At 45.7% G+C, this 21807-nt stretch overlaps 3 protein-coding genes across 9 annotated transcripts in view; all 3 read right to left on the reverse strand.

Moving 5' to 3' along the window:
• Positions 1 to 606: 606 nt before the first annotated feature.
• On the reverse strand, positions 607 to 4585 carry LOC117966656 (complement C1q tumor necrosis factor-related protein 5-like). Its single transcript, XM_034913119.2, has 3 exons — positions 3847 to 4585; positions 2159 to 2393; positions 607 to 1727 (listed from the first exon to the last, which is right to left on the reverse strand). Exons 2-3 carry the CDS (start codon positions 2379 to 2381, stop codon positions 1207 to 1209), a joined length of 744 nt encoding a protein of 247 aa, XP_034769010.2. The 5' UTR covers positions 2382 to 2393; positions 3847 to 4585; the 3' UTR covers positions 607 to 1206.
• A 2933-nt stretch (positions 4586 to 7518) lies between these two features.
• LOC117397148 (membrane frizzled-related protein) lies at positions 7519 to 14883 on the reverse strand. 3 transcript variants are annotated; one of them, XM_059010261.1, is made up of 13 exons: positions 14011 to 14881; positions 13520 to 13628; positions 13301 to 13423; positions 12722 to 12895; positions 11894 to 12173; positions 11528 to 11658; positions 11140 to 11265; positions 10852 to 10928; positions 10502 to 10650; positions 10293 to 10423; positions 10058 to 10192; positions 9729 to 9856; positions 7519 to 7590 (listed from the first exon to the last, which is right to left on the reverse strand). In XM_059010261.1, exons 1-13 carry the CDS (start codon positions 14107 to 14109, stop codon positions 7540 to 7542), a joined length of 1713 nt encoding a protein of 570 aa, XP_058866244.1. In that variant the 5' UTR covers positions 14110 to 14881; the 3' UTR covers positions 7519 to 7539. The 3 variants fall into 3 exon arrangements, with proteins under 3 accessions (XP_058866244.1, XP_033851613.3, XP_033851612.3); XM_033995721.3 differs by lacking the exon at positions 7519 to 7590 and adding an exon at positions 8727 to 9517 and having other exon boundaries at positions 14011 to 14882; XM_033995722.3 differs by lacking the exons at positions 7519 to 7590; positions 13301 to 13423 and adding an exon at positions 8725 to 9517 and having other exon boundaries at positions 14011 to 14883.
• A 234-nt stretch (positions 14884 to 15117) lies between these two features.
• LOC117397154 (ubiquitin carboxyl-terminal hydrolase 2-like) overlaps positions 15118 to 21807 on the reverse strand; it is a 37925-nt gene continuing 31235 nt past the window's right edge. For all 5 annotated transcript variants that reach the window (XM_059009944.1, XM_059009945.1, XM_033995735.3 and 2 more), the window contains 7 exons: positions 21588 to 21652; positions 21172 to 21275; positions 20788 to 20868; positions 20623 to 20701; positions 20127 to 20234; positions 19717 to 19837; positions 15118 to 19137 (listed from right to left, as the gene is read on the reverse strand). In XM_059009944.1, coding sequence (XP_058865927.1) covers positions 19050 to 19137; positions 19717 to 19837; positions 20127 to 20234; positions 20623 to 20701; positions 20788 to 20868; positions 21172 to 21275; positions 21588 to 21652 — 646 coding nt within the window. In that variant the 3' untranslated portion in view covers positions 15118 to 19049. The remainder of the gene's footprint in view (positions 19138 to 19716; positions 19838 to 20126; positions 20235 to 20622; positions 20702 to 20787; positions 20869 to 21171; positions 21276 to 21587; positions 21653 to 21807) is intronic.

The following is a 21807-nucleotide window of genomic DNA, read 5'->3' on the forward strand; positions in this document are numbered from 1 at the left end:
TGGGTTTGGCTGCTGCAGAGCTGCTGTGCTGATTATTAGAAGGAATGCTGCTGTTTTTGTAATAGGGTGTAAAAAAAAGAAAGCAGACATCCTCTCATTTCGTAATGCATGTTGTATTCATGCTTTTTATCTGCTGTTACAGCTGGCAAGTCAATTAACGCACGACACCAAGGTCCCCCACTTTATCAAGTCCTTGTTCCTCTGTGTCCTGGAAAATATCCTGCAGCTGGGCTTGAGCACAGGGTTCTCAAGTGTGCTCACAATATTGGTTTGAATCCCTTCGTTACCCTTACATAGATTTTAACTATAAATTGTGTATCCGCAATAGGTTTCATTTGAAACATTTCCCTACAATACCATTGGTGTGCAGTACATATTGTGGAGCTGAGCCTGCTCAATAGACAACTTGTATTTCCTTACTGGTGTCTATAACACGGAGTTTATTTTACATTCTATCTATTGTGTGCTCAATAAAATAAATTCCATGTGCTGGGAAACAGTGCAGCCTAGTGGTTAGAGACAGAAAGTATTCTAAAGTGTACGGTCTTCCAGTTGGATGAAATCATAAGTCCAGTTAAACACACAAATCAACGCAGAAGAATGAAATTCAGTCATTAGTGTCATTTATTTAAAAATCTTTTGCAGCTACAATCTTCCATTTCTTAGTAACAGAAAACAGTTTTGGAACACAGAGAGGCTGTGGTTTCATTTAATCGTATTTTTTGAAAGAAAACGAAAACAAAAAAACGCCTGCGTTTTTAGAGCGTTACCAAAAAACAACTCGTCATAAATGAAAGGGTTGTATTCACAGCCACTCACCCCATTGTACGCACTCTCAAGCGGGTTGCTCCTCGTTTTATTTTTATATTTAAAATAAAGCAGTATAGTGGAAGTGCTTTGAAACATAGCCCAGGTGTCCCAATACTAGGAGGGCAGTGCATTTCAGTAGCAGGGGTGTCAGAAGCTAGGTCTTCCACTCCTGGTCTTTGTTCCAACCCTGTTCTAAATCGTTTCATTGAATCAATTAAACCTCCATCCAGACCCTGAAGTAGTTAATGATCCAATTTTACCTGTTAAACCTGGAGTGGAATCACCCTGCAGGACCGGGACTGGGATATAATGTAGAAATCATACACAGGATTATGTGGGTGCTTGTAAACAGTGGGGCCCTGTCGAAGGTGATACTGTGCTGTGAAAGGCGAGCCGCTAAGCGAACACAGCTGAGTTTTTCCAGTCGGAGTGGACCAGGAAGCCGGAGAAGGAGCTGTCTGTTTTGGCGCTGGAGTAGAAGCCGCTGTACTCCCCGATGCCCACCCGAATCCAGACCTGGTCGTTGGGCACCAGGTGCAGGAGGGCCCCCCCGGTGAGGGAGGCGGGCTTGGGCCAGTTCCCATAGTACTGGAAGAACGAGGCCTCCACCTGATTGTTCTTCACCACGTCGAACTGCAGGCTGGCACGGTACACGGTGGCGTGGACGGCGAAGTAATACACCCCGGGCACCCTGCAGGTGAAGCGCCCCGTCTCGGGGTCGTAGTGGCCCTGCTCGTTGAGGAGCACCGTGTCGAAACGTAACGCCTCGTCCACGTTCGTGGGCAGGCCACGGCTCTCCGACAGCTTGGCGCTGAATGCCGATTTGGGGGCGACGGCGCACTCCCCCGCCTGCCCCTTCTCCCCCTTCTCTCCCAGCTGCCCCGGGTCACCGCGGTCGCCCCTCGGACCCGACATTCCTGGCAACGAGACAGAAGCGCGTCAGTGCAGACACTCATCAAGGCTGCTTAAAACGCAGGCAGAAAAACTGCTTTTAAAAGACAAACGTTTAGTAAACTCCTCTTACAAGCACAGCCCCTTGACAAACTTCAAACACATCTGTCATGGTTTCTGGAACTTGCACTTATGGCTTCAATGACCCATCACTTACTAGAGTGTTGTTAGTTTAACACAAACCATGTGAACAGGACAGACATTCACATGACATGCTAAAACCTTTGACTAATAGAAAAGTCTTTTAGTGCTGCTGAATCCCATGCAAACTCATTGACGTGGCAGTGATTGTATACCAGGTTATTTGATTTGCCAGGGATTCACCTTACATAGTAACCTATGTAAAAGCACTGGCACTGGCAATGAGGTGATGTGTGTTCAGCCTGTGTCCTCTCACCTGGCGTCCCGCTCTCCCCCTGTGCCCCCTTCTCTCCCGGGGCAGCGTCCCGCCCGTCTCTGCCATCTCGCCCTGGCAGGCCGGGGGTCCCGTGCACTCCAGGGGATCCTGGGATACCAGGCTGTCCTGAACACAGGCTCGGAATCTTGTTATCTTCGATCTGATTGGACGAGCGGATCAGCAACAGCAGGAAGAGGAGGGGCCAATGCTGGAGAGGAGACATCTTTGTGTGTCCCTTAGAGAGAGAGAGAGAGAGAGAGAGAGAGAGAGAGAGAGGGAGCTGAGTAAGGCACCGGATGGCATCAGTGCAAGAACTTTCTGTTGGGAAAAGTGGGTTTTAGGAGCAATACCTTCAATCTTTTCAAAGCAAAGACTCCCTGTCCCAATACATTGAAAAATACTTCTATTGGATTGGATTGGGTTGCTACAATACATTTTTAACAAGACTCCTAACTGTGTGCTTGTAACCCAGGGGCAAAGCCTTTTCTTAAAACATGAGCTAAAAAAAACTATGACCTGCCAACATGCATTGCGGTTCTGCCTCTTTAAGAACTTCCTTGCTTGAACCATGTGATGGTTTTGTGCACAGCAAAGTAAAGCAGACTGCAAATGCTTTCTCTCTCCTCGCCTTGATCACAGGATCACATGACAGCTGAGGAATGAGTGTTGTGCCCCCCCCCCCCCCCCCCCCCCGCGCTCTCGGAGTGAGCACAGTTGGACACTTTCTAATGAGTCAGGGATGGAATGTCTGAAGTTAAACAGTTAGGAAAAACAAGCCCCTACTATTGTTTATCATACTATAGCCCAGTCTCCAAATCTAAAAGTGAACAGCACCTTTACTAACTAATCCTGAGGGGGAAAAAAGCTACAATGACAGAAGTTACAAAGACAAATGCAAATAAGCTGCTTCCACAGTGCCGAGAGCAAGCTTGAGAGCGGGACAGCTCTCCAGGATCTCGCCAGTAAGAAGCTGCGTTCGTTTGCTGTTCTTTATGGTCTATTGAGTTACAGCACCTTTAAAACAAGCCAGTACTGAAAGTTGTTTCCAGTGCTAATGCACGCCAGGCCCTAGCTGCCAGATGTGAGGTAGAATCCAGTGAAGTTACGCCTTGCTATAATGGAGTGACCTTTATTGAGGGCAGAAGCGGGGCCCACAGTGCCCCACAATCATGTTCAGTTTTATACTGTCCCCTTTCACAGGTCCTTGTTGAGACTGCAGTGGGTTTAATGCCACTATGTCATTCTTTGCTGTTGCAGTAATGGTTGTGGCTGGTGAAACAGATCCCGTCTGTGCTTCTGTTAGACTGATAACATTTTCCAAGAATGCAACAATATATATATATATTTTTTTTAAGACGCAGTGGGCCACTACGCAGTTAAAGATGTTTCATAAGTTGAAATGAAAAAATAACAAACTAACGCCTACGCGAAGACGACCTTTAACACAAGTTTTGTATTAACCTCCCAATAACCATGAAAACAAAATAAGCTACAATGCGCTACGCTTGCTGGCAGCCTGGCTTGAAGGAATGTTTGAAATAGCCTTTGAAATAAAGCGACAGTTACTAGTAAATAGCTGCCTAGTGGTTGTTCTCATGGGAAACAGCAGACTGCAGAGCCAGGTCACTTCAAAGACTTTGCAGTCTGTACTACGAAGCCATGCAGAATATATTCACATCACTGCTTACCTTGTCTGATCCAGTTCTGTATGTCTCCCAGCACGAGCACGTTCTTCAAAGTGTTTCAATAACACACCAAAAAAAAAGTTTTCCCCCCTTTAACTGGGACTGAAGGACCTCCCAGCTTTCAGAGAGGAAACCGTGACCTGAACCAATTAGAGGAGGAGAGGAAGGGTGGGGGGAGAGAGGCTGGGAAAATGTAATAGTGGTTTAATCCAAGAATGTCCGTCTCATTGTGAAAAAAAAAAAAAAAAAAAAAACTAAGTGATTTAATACAGAGAGAAGGAAAGCCGGGAGAAAGAAAGAGGGGGATGAGAGAAAAGGGGAAAGATTTCTAAAAGAAAAAAAAAACTCAACTGTTAGCGTTAAACATCTGATTAGAAATACCTTGGGCATCTTAATAACTGTTGTGGTGCGAGGATGGAAAGAAAGAAAGAAAGAACGAAAGAAAGAAAGAAAGAAAGAAAGAAAGAAAGAAAGAAAGAAAGAGATTGTGTGAGGAGAGAGGTGTACTGAGAGGAGGAGGAGGTGGAGAAAGAGGGAGAGAGATGCACTGAGAGGGAGACAAGGAGTGAGAGATAGAGACTGAGAGGTCCAGCCAAGTCTGTTGGTTTTTTGGTGTGTTTCAGAAAACCACAGAACATGGAAATGCTGCCTCTGTGTTTTAGGGAAGCAGTAAAGAGAGGCAGGCAGGCATTCCTTTGATATATGGCCCAGTTTAATAAGAAGGAAAGTCAGAACAGAGCTAGCTGTGGAGGGGGTGGCTGTGCACTTCACCCACACATGGGATTCGTTAGGTAGGGAGCTCACTGTTCTCACTGCTCATCAGAGCTTTAACAAGCTGTAGCCCAGCTGCAGGGAGCCACAGCCTGTCTCTGAGATCCAGTTGCTTCCGCAATTACACAGTGCAGGACAGTGCCAGGAGTCCTGTCTGGGGTCCTGGCCAGTGTGCTGTGCTGAAAGGTGTGTTGTACTCAGACATATGGGTAGAAGTTGTTAGGCACAGTCTGTATAAAAGCTTTTGAGAATAGTTTGTAAGCAAATCTAACAATTACAATAAATAAAAAAAAAACATGTGGTGTATAACTTAGGAAATAAAAGGAAAAGTAATGGCTTACTCGTAAAAGTCTTAAAAACAGTATGTCAGAGCTGCATGAATAGGCCTATTGACGAGTAATGCTTTGCTTTTGATGTGATTTTTAACCACCAGATTGCAGCAATATGGTATGAATTACAGTTTGAAGAGCACAGGGCTTTCTGAAGCAGTATTGGGTTAAGCGTTTGGTGATTTTGAATGGTCCTTGTTTGTTTAGACTGGCAAAAAAGTGCACCATTCCCATCTTCCCTCACAGATGGTTTTGAAAATGGAGAATTGCGTTCTGGTCTTCCCTGGCTTGCTTACTGTTTTTGCTGTGTTTATGGATGGCTGTTTTGTCAATGTACTGTATTACTTTGCTTTGCAATCATTTTCACTGATGTTCTTTGTGTATTATACATGCAGTACCATGCTGTGGCGTTTCAGGCACAGTCAGGAACCTCACATTGTTCATTTATAATGTCCATTTAGCTTAACATGTGCGTGCGTTTTAATGCTGTAATGAATATATTACGTGACACTGCAGCTTTAATAAATTCCTCACTTGACAATACACAATCCTTGTTCTTAGTTTATGACATCACTCTGATGAGGTCATGATCCAGTACAGCTGACCCTACAGCCCTTTGCAGACACTGGTGCCTTTGAGAGACACGTGTCTGGTGATAATCGCTTCCCAGTAGAACTGCGATTATTATAATCTGCATTATCTCTTTCATCAAGTGACCCGCCTCAATTTCCTGAACTGCGATTACAGAAAAAGACGGGGTTCTATAAAACCCAATTCAGCTGAAAACCACCATGCAGCCTGGGAACGCTGGGGTCTTCTTTGAATCTGGCAGAGGCATTCTGTTAGAACAGCTTCCCATTGTCAGCCTGGCTTGAGCGTTCTAATAGCCTGGCCATTCAGTGCGATGCAAAGCCAGCTTACCCATTGAAATGTGACGCGATTTTGACTCCAAATTCCGAGCATCAGTTTTTTAGAGTGCAAGTCAAAAGAAAGAGGAGGGCTTCTCCCTGTGTCATCGGCAAACGTTGCACAGTGTTGCTTTCGAATCATTGGAAGCAATGCTGCAGTGCTTTGTGTTGCTGTTTACAGCAGCTGTCCTCTGTCCTGTACCTTAGGAAAAGAATGTTTATTTCATGATTTATTATTTACACAGTTGAATAGTTAGTAAGTGTAAACTTCCTGTTAGAGTTTGGCATCGTATCTCTCTAACTTACTGTCTTAATGTGTTTCAATCTCTAACTTACTCTCTTCAATCTCTAACTTACTCTCTTAATGTGTTTCAGTCTCTAACTTACTGTCTTAATTGTGTGCCGTCAACGTTAATTACCATCTTTGTTTGTTCACTAACTTCTCGAATTGTTTTTCTGCCCAAAAGAAATGCCATGACAACCAGGACAAGGCTAAGACACATCACTTGTGTTCTCGGCTTAATAGATACAAACAAAATAAAGACATTGAGAAATAAACACCAGAGCTGTGGTTCAGGCCTTGTCTGGTGTGTTGAAAATTTCATCCCGTCTCAACCTGCCCCCTACTTATTGTACAAAGAATGAATTCAAGTACTGGTTGGCACTTTACAAGAGTGCAAAGCAGCTCTCTGGTTGGCTTAGTTGGTAGAGCATTGGACTCTGACTTGCAGGGTTGTTGGTTCATGTCCCACCAGTGGTAAGTCCTCATTTTCAAAAATATTATTTAATTTACCTTTGAATCCAGTTTGTCACAATTAAACTCATCACAATTACTCATCACAATTTATCCCCAGGTCCACATCACAAAATGTAATAATGTGTTTCATGAAGCAGGAGAGTTAGCTGGCTGAGTGGCTCTGTTGATAGAGCAGGAGACTCTGAATCGCAGGTTAGTGGGTTCAAACCCTATGTTAGGGATATGTGTTTTCATTTCATTTTCTAAGACTTTGCCCTTTTTTGATAGACTCTGTTTTATAAAATGGGACGGTGTGGTCTCAAACATAATAATATAAAGAGGTTGCTATAAGACCTTATATGCGAGGTAAGACTCTCGCATGGATCCAAGTGGTGCAGTGGGCTAGTTCGCTAGCATGCTATGCATTTCACCTTAGGAGTACTGGGTTCGAATCCAGCTAAATTCTTCCTTCATTTTCCAAGAATTGGTTAATTGACCTTATAGTCAGTGTGAAACACAGCTTTTCCTGTGGGAGCTGGTGGTGCAGTGGGCTAATCCCATGGCCTTCTCTCCCTGAAGATGGCGGTTCAAATCCAGCTCGTGGAGGTGAGTTCCTGAAGGTAAGTAATGATGTTGATTGTGTTTCCACAGGTGGAGGAGGAGAAGACCTGCCTTGCAGAGAGGGGAGGAAGAAGAAGAAGGTGAGGAGGTAGGAGAGGATAGAAAGGGGGGGGGTCTGGCCCCCCCAGCAGGGAGGAGATGGTAAGGTGGGTGTGTTGCTATTGGAGAGGAGAGATGAAGGCTAATATTTCTAATTTAGCATTGTACTACTAAAACATTCAAAATGTGAGACAAAAAAAGCTCTTCTCTCAGGCAGCAACACACCCACCTTCCAGTCTCCTCCCTGCTGGGGGAGCCAGACCCCCCCCCCTTTCTATCCTCTCCTACCTCCTCACCTTCTTCTTCCTCCCCTCTCTGCAAGGCAGGTCTTCTCCTCCTCCACCTGTGGAAACACAATCAACATCATTACTTACCTTCAGGAACTCACCTCCACGAGCTGGATTTGAACTGCCGTCTTCAGGGAGAGCAGGCCATGGGATTAGCCCACTGCACCACCAGCTCCCACAGGAAAAGCTGTGTTTCACACTGACTATAAAGTCAATTAACCAATTCTTGGAAAATGAAGGAAGAATTTAGCAGGATTCGAACCCAGTACTCCTAAGGTGAAATGCATAGCATGCTAGCAAACTAGCCCACTGCACCAACTGGATCCTAGTGATAGCTGATCTGTTCAAATCTGCCTTTGTAACTTATGAATGCAACGGACTGAAAAAAAAAATGATATTCAGCTGCCATGGTTTTGACAAAATGTTGACTTCCAGTTTTGTCTTAAGTCTGTTTCGATGGGTTGCATTTTAGACGGCGGATACAGAAACAGTCAGGACAGTTTTCATGCCTTCTCTGCATGAAGCACACTCTTTGACTTTTCAGCAGAATCTCTGCATGCTGTACAGAAGCTGGGTGCCACACTCAGTGTGCCCAGCATACACTATACTATCATTGTGCGCTGGAAGTATAGACTGTTTTTGCAAGGGTGTGTAAAAGGTTCTCTCCCTGTCCAGAAGAGCAGGCTCAGCAGTTTTAGTTGGCTCCGATCCTGTTGTTAGTGGCCTGGCTTCCCTCTCTCCCAGTTCCTCTCTGGGACTCCAGGGATACTGATACAGACAGCACTTGTTAATGATTAGGGTTTGATTACGATTCACTCCGAGTTCACTTGGGGTTTCGTTTCCTTTGCAGAGAGATCGGGTTCCATATAAGCCTGCCTGGTCCAAAGAGGTCCGGTCTGTCGCCAAACCAGACCAGATGAAAACCGCACCTATGCAAGGGACTGTCTCTGTTTCACTGGACCAGCTCTGGTTTTTAATTCATTTTGAGTCTTGATATGAAAGCGCAACATGCAATAACTGTCTTATTTTAGATTTTTTAAATGTATAACGGTACTACAAGATACAATATTTGCAGTAGAAACGTGTAGACCCTGTTATTAAAACCCATCTGAGAACTGCAGGATGGATTTCAGCAGGATCATTATTATCTACAGCATGCGTTGCTGCTGGTAGAAGCACATGCTTGCAGAGGAGCTTGTGGTGTATTGATGGGGAGTCTCTGTGAGTGTGTGGCTATAAAACACAACCACAGAAATCATCTGGAACATTACTGAAAACAAAGCACACTGCAGTGGATTTGTGCTGACTCTGATGAGCTAGCTGTGCATAACACAGGGCACAGGAGTTCATCAATAATAATATTATGAATCAACAATACATAAATCAAGAAGATTATACAGCATTGTATTTCATTTTATTGAGTTAGTTATTAATGACATGTTTATAAAATGACATTTGCAAAGCCATTTATTCCAATCCGTCATGAGCACTTTTTTCTTCAGAAAAGGAGAAACACACCCAATAAAGTTACCAAACAACTAAGAATCTGAACTTATGAACTTGTAAGTGTTTCTTATTCATTTTAGAATCGTAAAAGGTGTTTGTCTTCTTTCCTTTCAGATATAAATTGTGCCAATGATGATTTCGAGTAAATAGTTTTGAGACTCAAGCGTATGTACAGTGTAACATGTTGGCTTACACACGGTCCCATCGATTCCTGCACACACCACAGTGCTGCTGCTGATGTCACTGCAGCCTCTAGGGTCTGACGCATTCGATGGGGTCCTGGGAGTCAGGGAGCAGGTTGCAGTTGAAGGGCCAGGCCACGTGCAGCACTTCCAGGGAGGGCTTGCACTGCTGCTCCGCAGACTGGCACACCGAGCGGCAGGGCTGCAGCACCCCCCCGTCGCCCGTGCACTTGGGCACAAAGATGCTGCAGGTGAGCAAGTGCAGGTAGCGGTAGCATGGCAGCTCCATCAGCACCTGAGAGCGAGGGAGGAGCGATCAGGCAGGACTCGAGCACAGGCTTAGAAGAGGGCAGCCTTTTAAAAGCACCGGAGTACAGCTTCTGACCAATACATCATTAAATAGCACTGCGTGGGGTGGATATTTTGAACACGGTGAAGTAGAAAGAGAGCGTACACAGGCAATGCCCCCCAGCCTCTCTGTGCCCCTGCCTGTGCACTGGACTAACCTGGTAGTGCTGCAGGATCGAGGCGGCTCCGCTCTGGGTAGGAATGCTCAGCCAGATGTTGGGGAAGGAGGTCTGGTTGTAGCTCAGTCCCAGGCACATCTCCACCGCGATCGGCTCACAGGAGGACCCTGCAGGGGACAGGATGGACAGGGAGGGACAGTGTCAGACAATCTGCATGGCAATACCCTGTGCTAACCTGCTCTGCAGTGTGTAGGGTCTGCTAGCTAACGGTGCATGACTGATTCATGGTTTGGTGGCAGCTCTGATACAGATGGTGTAAACTGTGCTCTGCGCAGAGGGCAGTAAAGCGGTGAATGCACTTCCCGTACTGAAGGGGGGGAAGGTGGCGTTCTCACAGCCGATCTCGTCACTGCCGTCCGAGCAGTCATTCCACCCGTCACACACCCACTCTGGCTCCTGGCACTCCCCGTTCAGACACAGGAACTCGGCTGGGCTGCATGTCCCTGACAGAGAAGAATTAGTGATGAGAGACTGGGAGGGAGGGAGGCAGCGGGGTCTGGTGGTTACAGCTGAGGGCAGCGTGGATTAGTGTGGGAAACTCACTTTCAGTGGCGTTGATGGCTTTATACGTGGCGTAGAACCCACTATCCGACACGCCTTCGTCTGCGACAAACAGCACGGTCATCACGTGACGGGAGGAGATGAGGGCGGGAGGGATCTGGGTTCCACAGTACCTGCAATCAATCGTTTCATAATTTAAGTGTGCAGTGTGTAGTGTGCAGTGTGTAATGCACAGCCGGTGCCCTCCTTACCTGCCCATCACACTGGGATTGCTAGTCCCAGCGCTGTCGTGGACCTCCACAAAGTCGTAGTCACAAATATCCTGCGTCTCCAAGCTGAAGTTGTGGAAGGTCAGCTGGATCACATGACCTTGAGACACAGAGATCTGCCAAAGACACAGCTGGGGAGAGGAGAGGAGAGGAGAGGAGAGAAGAGGGGAGGGGAGGTGAGGACGAGAAAGCAGGAGGTAGGATCAAGCAGCATCAATACAAAGTTTATACTTGTTATATTAAAAAAAAAGCAACGCCACACATATAAAAGTGGAGGTGCAGTAATCTAACCCATTCGAATACACTGCATACTACTGGACTGAAAGCCCTACCTGCTGGTGAGGGTAGGGTTTGGGGTGGTTGGGGCTGAGCAGAGTCCCCTCATCTTCTGTCAGGGAACCCCCGCACTCTGTGGAGAGAAACAATTGGGAAAATTCACACTTTCCCTTTAGGATGCAATTTCAACACTGGCCACCTGGTGGCACTGTGTGCTATCCAAAAACAACATATAATTTATATTATTATTATTATTACTACAACAACAACAATAATAATAATATTTTTAATAAAGATGTGCTGCTCTTTCCCCCCCCCCCCCTCCAGGGGTCACGACCTCTCACCTTTGTGCTTGTGGCTGCAGTTTGATTCGTCGCTCCTGTCTAGGCAGTCAGGGAAGCCATCACAGAGAAGACCAGTGAGCAAGCAGCGCCCACCATCACAGAAATGCTCCTCCCGGCCACAGCTCTCTGAGAGAACGGAACAGCACTTTAAAAGCAGAAAACAGAGCTGTCTGCACTTGGGGGGCAACAGCAGACCTGTCCTGTTAATGGGGAGGGTTATATATTGAGACCCAGCTCCAACAAAAAAAAAACAGAGAAGGGAGCTGCACAGAGTCACGTTGCTGCTCCTAGCTTTGCAGAGATCGATAGTTTCAACCCGGAAATCCACTGGGCATGACGCTGGCTCTTTTACCAAGTGACCAAAGCGCACGGCTCTTGAGTTACGTACTGTGGTTGGGCGCGATGGCGTGGTAATGCGCGGTGAAGCCGCTGCTCGCCACACTGCTGTCCGATTTGAAGGTCACCCACATCCGGCTGGTGTTGGTGTTGAAGGTAGGGGGCGCCACATTGCCACAAAATCTAACAAGAAGGGAAAGTACAGGATAGTACATTAGCTCTGCCCTTTGGAAAGTTTCGGTGAATTTGCACAGTCATTTTGAAATGGTTATACTACGCATAGTTTACCACGGTTTGCCTTACCTCTCTGTGTTTTAAAATGCTCGTCTAGGCTTTACTATGCTTTATTCCAATTTGCTTTGATTGTAGTAAACTCGGGCAGGGGAATAAGCAGCCCCCGGTCCCCAGTGGACCTCACCTGCCAAGGAAGCTGTCCTTGCTGTTCTCTCCTCCCTCCTCACGCAGCTCCAGCCAGTCGAAGCTGTCCTTGCTGTTCTCTCCTCCCTCCTCACGCAGCTCCAGCCAGTCGAAGGTGCAGGGCGCCTGCCCCTCCACGGAGAACGAGGTGACCTGCAGCTGGAGGACAGCTTCGGGGCGCACTTGGATCAGCCACACGCACAGGGCGTCAGGGGGGTAGTTAGCAGGGTGATTCGGGGAGCTGAAGGAGCCTTCCTCGTCTTGCAGGACCCCCCCACATACTGCAGGATACAAACACAGGAGACCCTGCCTCTGAGGTCGCCTCAGTGTAAAGACCACCCACCAATGACTTCTTTGCAGTACTGATTTGCTCCTACTGGCCTCAGTGTAAAGAGTCACTATTAAGGCCACCCTGCATTCAGTATTACAGCCACCATCTGCAGTGCCTATCCAGGAAGGTTAAACGTGGTTATGAATTCTGCTGCCTGGGTCTTGATTCATACTGGCTCTAGAGATTATGTTACACAGGTCGAAACATATCAGGGACTCCTCACTGGTGCCAATTTTAAAATCTCGATTAAAAATCTGTTTGCTTGACAAGGCTTTGTCCAGGGTTTTGAGGTGTTACTAGAAAGTGCTTTATAGATCCCCATTGTATTGTATTGCAAACTGTTAAATGAATTGTCTGTTTGCACAGAAGCATACGAGTTCACACCTGGCTAATTCCTAACGATGTCTTCAGTAGTGGGAGTTTGACTGGATATATTCTGAATCTCCCTTGGCACGCTGTGGAAGAAACTCCACACTGTGTGTTTCAGTTTAAACTCACCAGGCGATGAGGTGGAGCCCCCTGGTGGTTCCTCCAGGTCAGTGCTGCTGGCTGGGGCTGTCGTACCCCACCTGTCGATTACAGCGCCCCCTGGGGTTCCAAAAGGCGATCCGCTGTCCTCCTTCTGCAGGGGGGTCTGGGTGTCGCCAACCAGGGGCTGTTTGTACTTCAACTCTGGAACGAGAAGAAACATTACAGCACATGGCCACCGGTGGCGCTGTGTGTTATAGAACAAAACATTAGAACTGAATTCAGAGCATCAATAAATGGGTTATAAAGGATGCTATTAATAACATTTTGCATATGGAATGTATAATGTTATTAATATCACTATTATGTAATTAATTGCATTATTACAATGTTATAATCCGTATAATTAAATAGATCATGACATTAAGCTTCACACTACTAATGTGCCATTAAACTGCTACATTGTACTAAACTCGTTAATATCTCAAAAATGGTTCTGCATTTCTTGATGTTGCAAATGCATTTTAGTGCTGTAGTTCCCAGTGTGGGTGTGTTTGGTTGTGGGTATGTTTGTCCTGGCTCTTTGTCTAAGCTGGACTCTGTACTCACGGATGAAGAAGACGATGAGGGCGAGCCCCACAGCCAGAGTAAGGGTCAGCACAGACGCAGTGAGGACCAGCCCCCACGACAGACCCCAGCACTGCCCAGGGGACAGGCTCCGCACAGCGGGATCTGCAACACAAGCACACACGCACACCACAGGGAGAGTCTGCAGAGTTTCTTTTAACCTTGTGTTTCAGTCATTGGTTAGAATTGCAGACAGCTTACCGGCTTCTCTCTGCGGCAGTCCGATCGTCTCGAATTTCTGCTCTTCGGCTGTCTCCTTGGTCCCTTCGTTTTCTCTCTCTGGTTCGAAAGCAGGGTTACAGAATTCTGTCTGATAAGGGTTATAACAACAGGCTCATCACCGTGGTCAAATCTTGATAAAAACACCACCAGGCCACCAGGTGGCACTGTGTTCTATGCAAAGTGAATGCAAATTTGTGAGGTAATATTAAAATCAATGCCAGTTTTACAAAGTGATGAGCCAGGCAAGCAGAAACACAACTGTAGCGTGGTTTCTGGATTTACTGATTGCTGGGGACAATTCAATAATAATAATAATATCGAAATTACACAACTCCCAGAAAAATTGATCTAAAAATCAGAAACAGGGATGATTAAGAAAAACACACAAACTCAACGGCAGTCATTTCATCACTGCACATTAAACCCTGGCTCTCCAGATCACGTGCCATACTGTTCCGCATCGTCCTCACCTTAGAGCTGTCCAGACGGCTTCGGTCAACAGTAATCTCAAAGAAGTCTGTCATCGTGAAGCACGGGTGACCCAGGCAAGGGGCTGCAAACCTGGGCATCCCAGAGAGAGACCCCACCCTGCTCCAGCACCCTCGAGGCTGGTCCCCAAAAAAGAGCTCCGGTGATCCTTGCAATCCCCGAGATGTATATTATTTCTTTAAAAAAAAAAAAAAAAAAAAAAAAACCGTTGGAAAAGATCCTCTGATTTTAAAGTCCGAGAAAAATTCTGCCCCAAAGTTTCAAACAGCTCCTGCTTCTTCGAACCCCCTTTTCTACCGAGTCCCACTATACTTTATTAATATTTAGCAGGTGCTTTTAATAGTTAAAAGCCAGTTCTTGGTGTCTGAAGCAATGTTTCTGGGTAACAGAGAGTTTTTTCAGAGCTCCCGGTGCAGGACAGAACTCTTTTCAGAGCAATGTTTAGCGGCGCGCAGTGCCTGGGATTAAACCCCTTTAATAAATCCGAATCACCTGAGGGGGGTGTTGAGGGTGGGAGCTCTGACACGTCACGGTCACAGAGACAGGGGAATGTGCAGGACTGGGTTAACCCTGCACACGCTGCTCTGATAAACTGACACACAAGTGCAGTAACATTAGTAGACATGTATAAATATTCTGTGAAAAAAGGAGTCTTCGTTAGCCAGCGATCGCAGTTAATAAACTCCTGTTCACAGCAAACTGACCCGACCTGGTATAATTTCACCGTGCTTTTCCTCTGCTGAATCGCGCTTTAACAAGTGGCTGAAGCTGTTTTGCTGCAAGTCTCTACAGGTCCTGTTGGTCTTCGGCCAGACTCCCCGGTTCGTTTCTTTACACTCGAATCTGTTCTGATATTATAAATCCCAGTGTAAAAACATGATAGTGGTGTCGTTCGCCTAACCAGTGAACCAGTCATGCGATGCATAGCAGTTCTTCGCAAAAGTGTGCGCCACATACCACGGGTTTTTAAAAACGTTTTTTCCCCCCGACCTCTTGTATAAGCAGGGTCTATCTTTACGGCGTGGGGACCGCGGTGTTGGCAGCAATGTGTCACGGGATTGAATGAGAAAATGAACACAAACAAAGCGGTCACTCAGGAGTGTTTATTCAAAAGAAGTCCGTTTAAAACAGTCTCAGTTTTACAAGGAATAGAAATTAATACACATTTCTAGTGAGTGTGGGGGGAACAAGCGCCTCCCTCAACAATTATTATACAATATATATTTATATATTATGTACACACTCACTTGTACAGCCCCGTCTGTACTGTAATACATCCTCACACACACACACACACACACACACACACACACACACATATATATATATAGTCCTAGTCTAGTACAAAATCTTTTCCCTGCTTACATAGTAAACATTTCTTTTTTCCAGTGCGTTAAATCGTTAACATTTCACATTCTTCATTGAGCTAGCTAAACAGTATTAATACAGCATTGCAGAACACCCCGTTCAAGCACTTTTAAAAGTATCACAAGTCCATTACAAGTGCAATGCGTCATCTCTTTTCAGGTTTGTGTTTTAAGCGGAGGATGCTTTGGACGGCGCTGTCACAATGTATTACACTGCGGTCTTGAGTTAAGTGCGTTCTCACATTCCACCAGCAGGGGCCCCCCTATTGCGTCAAGGAATTAGAAGCGCTCTCCGATCTGTGTTCAATATTTTTTCTGCACTGCTGCAGTGAAAGAGAATTCCCTGCACACAGCAAAACAGCCAGTTGACTTTGGAGAAAGGACCCAAGAACATGACAGCTGGGGTGCTCACAAAGCATGCCTGTCTAAAATGAGAGCGCTTACTTTATATCCACTACGATTTAAAAACTGTATTATTACAGACTGCATTAAAAAAAATCCCTAATATGAACAGTGCGTGTTTTAGGGTTAGCGATACTGTAGGGCGTCCGGCTTGGGAGTTCTCACATATAAAAGCTTCCAGTATTTCTCTAGTGTTTGTCTTGCAAGTGTGCCTGCTGATTGGTTATCCTGGGATTCCAGTAAATGGTTCTGTATCCCAGCACTTCTGACAGGTTAGTGTGAGGTCTTACTATCCATACAATCACACTGATGAGCGCCCGGGCTTCGTGTGTGTATTAAACCGTGTTCCTACACTCTCCACACAACCTTCACATTACACTTTATTTTATTTTCTATCCTAATGCTTGGCTTGTATTTCCCTGGCCAGGGACCAGAACAGTATTTCCAATATCTAATTGGAAGGCCCCATTATCCAACAGTAACATCTTTTCAAATGCTGGTGCCAGAAAATGAACGGCTCACTTTCCTACTAACTTCAAGAGCTAGTAAACATTTAGAAGCACTACTAAGCCCAAAGCAAGCTGGGTGGATTCCCCAGTACAGTCCAGTGAAACACATCACACTGGAGCAGACACTGACTGACAGCATGCAGCCCCAAACACTCAGACTCCAACACTGCAGCGATTCCACACTCAAGCAGGCAGGCTGCTCCACTCAAGGCACCTTTCTATGAGAAAAACTAGAACGAGCTAGCGAGTGAATGACATGATAGCTGTATCACAGCCTAACCGTGCAGCACAGTAACACACAGTCCTGGCTCATCTCTATTTACAACACTGCCAGAATAGCAGAGCTGTCATTTCAATTGTGTTCTAAAGATGAATGGTACAAATGTAGTTTAAGGATCACTTATAAACCATTAATATCTATAAATGTGTTAGAAGGGATGATGTAAATTGTACATAATAGGGTACAGAAATAGTGTTTAAGAGCACTTATTAAAAACCTTATATATACTTTCTAACACTGGTCATGTCATTAAAACACAATGGTAACAAACCGTAACTCTCTTAACACATTTATAGATTTTATAAATGGTTCTTAAACTACCAGATTAATAAGGCGATTACTACCATCAAAATCGAAGAATCACATTCAATTTAATTTGCCTTTTTTAAAAATTTATTTTGCATTCAAGACAGCAGTTATGTTTTTTTTCAAAAATATTTTTTTCTGACTTAAAAGGGGTGATGTATCTTGTGCTTTCTATTTACAGTTCACAATAAATTAATGTTTTTTAAACAAAATGTATTAACGTAATTTCTCAAAACTCTTAACTGACATTTTTTTTTAAGAACCAATAGGAAGTCATCTTACAATAATGCATCATCTGTTCCTATCGCACACGCTCCAATCAAAAAATAACTTTAGGTGAACAAAAACTGTCAATTCTGTCTTCAGAGCTGTGAATAAGCGATTCCTCAGTGCTGTGCTGTGTGTGGTCTGACCAAACCCAGCATGTACAGGTGGTGCATGTTTTCCTCATCTAGTAATTATGGACAGGTTTTTAGAGCTTTGTGGATCTCTGGAAAAGGTAACTAAAGGGCAGGGGCATTTAGCAAACCTGAGTCTACAGCAATGTGGTTCTGGGGTCACGCTAGAAGGTAACACGCAAGCACACACACACGACTGTTAAGCGTCTCTGCCTGTCTGTTCCGAGGTTGCGTGCAAGGTGAGTTTTTTATTTTTTGCAATACATTTGATTTCCTTTTTTTCTCTTCTACACAGTGATCCCCAAACCAATAGGTTCTTATGTTTGTGCTTAGAGACTAGGGGAGGGGAGTCTGGTGGCTGTGTAGTCCAGTGGTTAAAGAAAAGGGCTTGTAACCAGGAGGTCCCTGGTTCAAATCCCACCTCAGCCACTGACTCACTGTGTGACCCTGAGTAAGTCACTGAACCTCCTTGTGCTCCGTCTTTCGGGTGAGACGTATTTGTAAGTGACTCTGCAGCTGATGCATAGTTCACACACCCTAGTCTCTGTAAGTCGCCTTGGATAAAGGCGTCTGCTAAATAAACTAATAATAAATGGGAGGTGGAACTACACCAGCACTATACTGCAGACTGCCCTGCGCAGCAAGCCAAAGTCATCTGGCTCAGAATCACTTATTTATAGAAAGAGAAACACGTGACAGTCGTTTCTTGCTTAACAACAAATGACAAACGGCGTTGGTGGATAAAGACATGCTATATTTAAACAAGGTATGAATCAGACGTTGTATTTGTTGCCAGTAGTTTCTTAGTGGCTCAACAAACAATCTGACAAGGTTCAGACCAAGAAACTCTGCACAGTACAGTGAACAGGAGAACCTTCATTCACAGCTTTCAGTTTCATTTTCAGATGACTAAGCGCAAATTAAAAAAAAAAACTTCAACACACACACTCCAGACACACGCTACCCACCCCCCCTCTCCTCCAAACCCCCAAACTGATAAACTGGTTAAAAAGGGACAGAGAGAGAGAGAGAAGGGCCCCCCCTGTGTCACTACATCTTCAGTGGCCCGAAGGCTTGCCTACATAGAGGTCCATGACATTCACAGTAATGATGCACTAAAAAGACGCAGGGAGAAACTTTATTTGACGCTGAAAAAAAAAAAAAAAAAAGTCTTTGAGATGATCAGAAATCGCAGGTTGAGCAAGAGTGTGATAAGAGAGAGCTGCTGCTGTGCATAGTGTGGGAGGCTGGACTGGTTCCACTGTTCCCCTGCCACTCCAGAGCAGCCCTGGGGAAAGCTGCTGCTGCTGCTGCGAGCCAAGGACATGTAAAGACATCCTTCAAAACAGCACTCCGAGCAAAAACAAAGCCAAAACTCTCTTTGCAAATGCTGGTATGGACGGGTTCTTGAACGAGGTTGGACGGATTGTCCGGTTTTCTGTCCCTCTGTTCTCAGATTGCCTTACAAACGCAGCGTCTCATTTCTAACTGTTGCTTCCTGGTGGATTCCTCCTCCTCCTCCTCCTCCTCCTTCCCAGATAAACAGCACTGCCCGACGCCTCGGTCCTGTGCTTCAAACCCTGCCGGCTGTCTGGCAAGTCCAGGAAAGTCAGCTCCACCACTCGTTTTTTCATCTCGTTTGTTAGTTTGTGGTTGTTTTTCAGTCCCTGCTACTCACACGTGAGTGATACTCTACCTCATTATTATTATTATTCATTTTTTCTTCCCCTCTTTCTTGGGCTGTGCAGAAGCAAGGGGTTACATTCGAGAGGAGGGGTTCGAGAGTTCGTAAAACAGCACATAGGCGTCGCTCGTCCGGACTTGGCTGGAGGACATTGGCGTTACTCTGTGGGAAAGGAAAAAGAGGGGCAAGCGTCAGGATCAGAGCACAAGGACAACAGCTCACCATTACGGGAAAGGCGATTGGGCGACGGGGTGTTCTAACTGTTCTAAGGGTGTTCTCACCCTTGAGGTGATTAATAACACAAAAGGGGATGTGGACAGATTCTGACTCCTCCATTTTGTGTGTATGTGTGTGTGTGTGTGGCGGATAGCAGTGAAGGGAGGTGAGTGAAAGAGAACTAGAGAAAGAGGGAGAACAAGAATGAGAAACAGAATGAAAGAGGGAGGGTGAGGGAACAAGAGAGCGAGAGAGAGAGAGCGAGAGAGCACTTTAATGAATTGTGCAGATGTAAGCAGCTCACTGGCTGGCTTTGTTCCACAGCGCAGGATCAAAGCTCTTTATTCTCAATCCCTTTTCAATTTAAATCTTTGAGATTACTGCTCTCTGCCTGATTGCGCTCCTGTTGCGCACGTGGACAAGGCTTAATCTCACAGCACGAGAGAGAGAGAGAGAGAGAGCAAGCTGTGTGTGTGTGTTTCTGCATGCATGTGTCTGTGTGCGACACCATGGATGTTACCTTACCGGGAGTCGTTGAAGGTGCTCCACTCTCCCGAGGCAGGGCTCCGGCAGTACGCTGTGTAGTGGCCGCCCATGGTGGTGCCTGAGTGATTGGAGACTGCGTACAGGTTATAGACAGCATGGACTGTGGAGAGAGACAGAGGGAGAGGCGAGGTCAGAGTTTTCATTTAAGAGGTCATTACACAGCTGGCTGGGATGCCACTGTAACTGCACTAGAGATCAGCTGTACAATGGTGCTGCTGCTTCTCCCTGGTGCATCACCACTCCATGGGTTTGGAGATCAAACTTACTCCGGAAGGACTGTTAATCAAAAAACAAGTGATGTATTCTCAGCAAAAAGATTAGCCTTGTGCAGATGTTTTTGCACACTGCATCCCCACAGGAGCCTGGTGTGAAATACCCTGCATACTCACTGCTGTTCTCAGAGGCAAACTCCCGCAAGTCCAGATCCTTCAGGGGGAAATTAACAAACGTTGACAGCTTGCTCGTTCTGATCCTGGCCTCGGAGAAGCGTTTGAGATCTGAGGAGATCTAAGAGTCAAGGAAACCTACAACCTGAGATGCTGCTACTGCTATTAGTAATGATGAAGGCTGTTTGAGATCTGAGGAGACCTAAGAGTCAAGGAAACCTACAGCCTGAGATGCTGCTACTGCTATTAGTAATGATGAAGGCTGTTTGAGATCTGAAGAGGTCTAAGAGTCAAGGAAACCTACAACCTGAGATGCTGCTACTGCTATTAGTAATGATGAAGGCTGTTTGAGATCTGAAGAGGTCTAAGAGTCAAGGAAACCTACAGCCCGAGATGCTGCTACTGCTATTAGTAATGATGAAGGCTGTTTGAGATCTGAGGTCTACGAGTCAACGAGATGCACACACACAAGGTAAGTCCGGTTTCTCAGAAAGGATACGAAGCACCAAGATCTTGGGTAATTTCTGGATGGTGAACTTCTTCGTGCATTTCCTTCTTGCTTTACACCTGTAGCATGTCTGAAAGAAAACAAAAACAAAGTCAAACTACCGAAACACTGCAAACTTAATAACCATGAAACGAGACACACTTATCGGGCCCCTACCGGCTTCTCGTCTCCGTCCAGCACATCCTCTTTGGTGAAGAGTCTCATGCAGTCCATCAGGCTCACCTCTCCGTAACCTTTCTGCAAGGGGGTCAAAGAGGAAGGTTAATGTTGCACAGGGCACAATCCAACAATTCATTTTACAAAAATATTCCACAAAATAGTATGCCACTGTTTAGCTGGCTGTGTACTCTTGCTTTAAAAAGGGGATACAGTTTAAATACATCTCAGGTTAGACCGATGGGACACCCTTTCCTCTTTAAATCTGTGAGACCCCATAGCTTACTCTTCTTGCAGAAAGAGGCTCTAAACATAATGCATATAATACAGTTTCTCTATAATAACCCATGAACTGGAGCTGGGTAACTCTGTGCTTCTAGTTACCTTGGCGATGGGCAGGGAGAGGTCCCAGAAGGGGTCGAAGACGGTGGAGCAGTAACCACACTCGCTGCACGTCAGAGAGCTCTTCAGCTGTCCCACAAACAGATCTGCAGAGCAGCGAGAGAGAGGGGCGTGTTAACAAAAACGCAGCCTGCATTTAAAATACCAGAGCGCCGCACTGCACACTGCCAGACATCTCAGCTAAATGCCAGCTTAGTACGGCAGGCACTCAGCACTTCAATTAATGTCACCTGCTTGCAGCTTCAGACAGGCCAAAGAAGTCGATGTGTTCACTTTGTACGAGAGAACAGTGAGAGTGTGTGTTTTAGTGTATTGATGTACATTCTAGTCCCCTGATCAATGACATGCTTGTAACATTAACACTACCCCGTTACACTGCTTTCAGGTAACGTACTCACCTACGACTCGGCTGTCTTCCCTCTCTAGATATTTCTTCCACATTCTTTTCCCTTTCTCGTCATCCCTGCATACAGGAAGAAAATAAACGCACGTCAGGGATTGGACACCTTAGAGAAGCACACTGAGGTATACAGTGTTCTAGAGAATATTAAAAGCATAGCAAACCATGGTCAGTAACAGGCTATCATGACAAATGGCAAACATCTTTCAAAAGTACAT

The sequence above is a fragment of the Acipenser ruthenus genome, chromosome 40 (genome assembly GCF_902713425.1).
Source record: "Acipenser ruthenus chromosome 40, fAciRut3.2 maternal haplotype, whole genome shotgun sequence".
In the NCBI taxonomy this organism is placed as follows: Eukaryota; Metazoa; Chordata; class Actinopteri; order Acipenseriformes; family Acipenseridae; genus Acipenser; species Acipenser ruthenus.

Bases quoted from the DNA above. Each gene is read 5' to 3' on its own strand.
- LOC117397148 (XM_033995721.3), bottom strand. From the start codon at position 14,109: ATGCCCAGGTTTGCAGCCCCTTGCCTGGGTCACCCGTGCTTCACGATG. The intron at 12,174-12,721 runs GTGAGTTTAAAC...TGTATCCTGCAG, and splicing joins GGGCTCCACCTCATCGCCTG to TATGTGGGGGGGTCCTGCAA. The intron at 10,424-10,501 runs GTAAGGAGGGCA...GATTGATTGCAG, and splicing joins AATCCCAGTGTGATGGGCAG to GTACTGTGGAACCCAGATCC.
- LOC117966656 (XM_034913119.2), bottom strand. From the start codon at position 2,381: ATGTCTCCTCTCCAGCATTGGCCCCTCCTCTTCCTGCTGTTGCTGATC. The intron at 1,728-2,158 runs GTGAGAGGACAC...TCTCGTTGCCAG, and splicing joins GGGGGAGAGCGGGACGCCAG to GAATGTCGGGTCCGAGGGGC.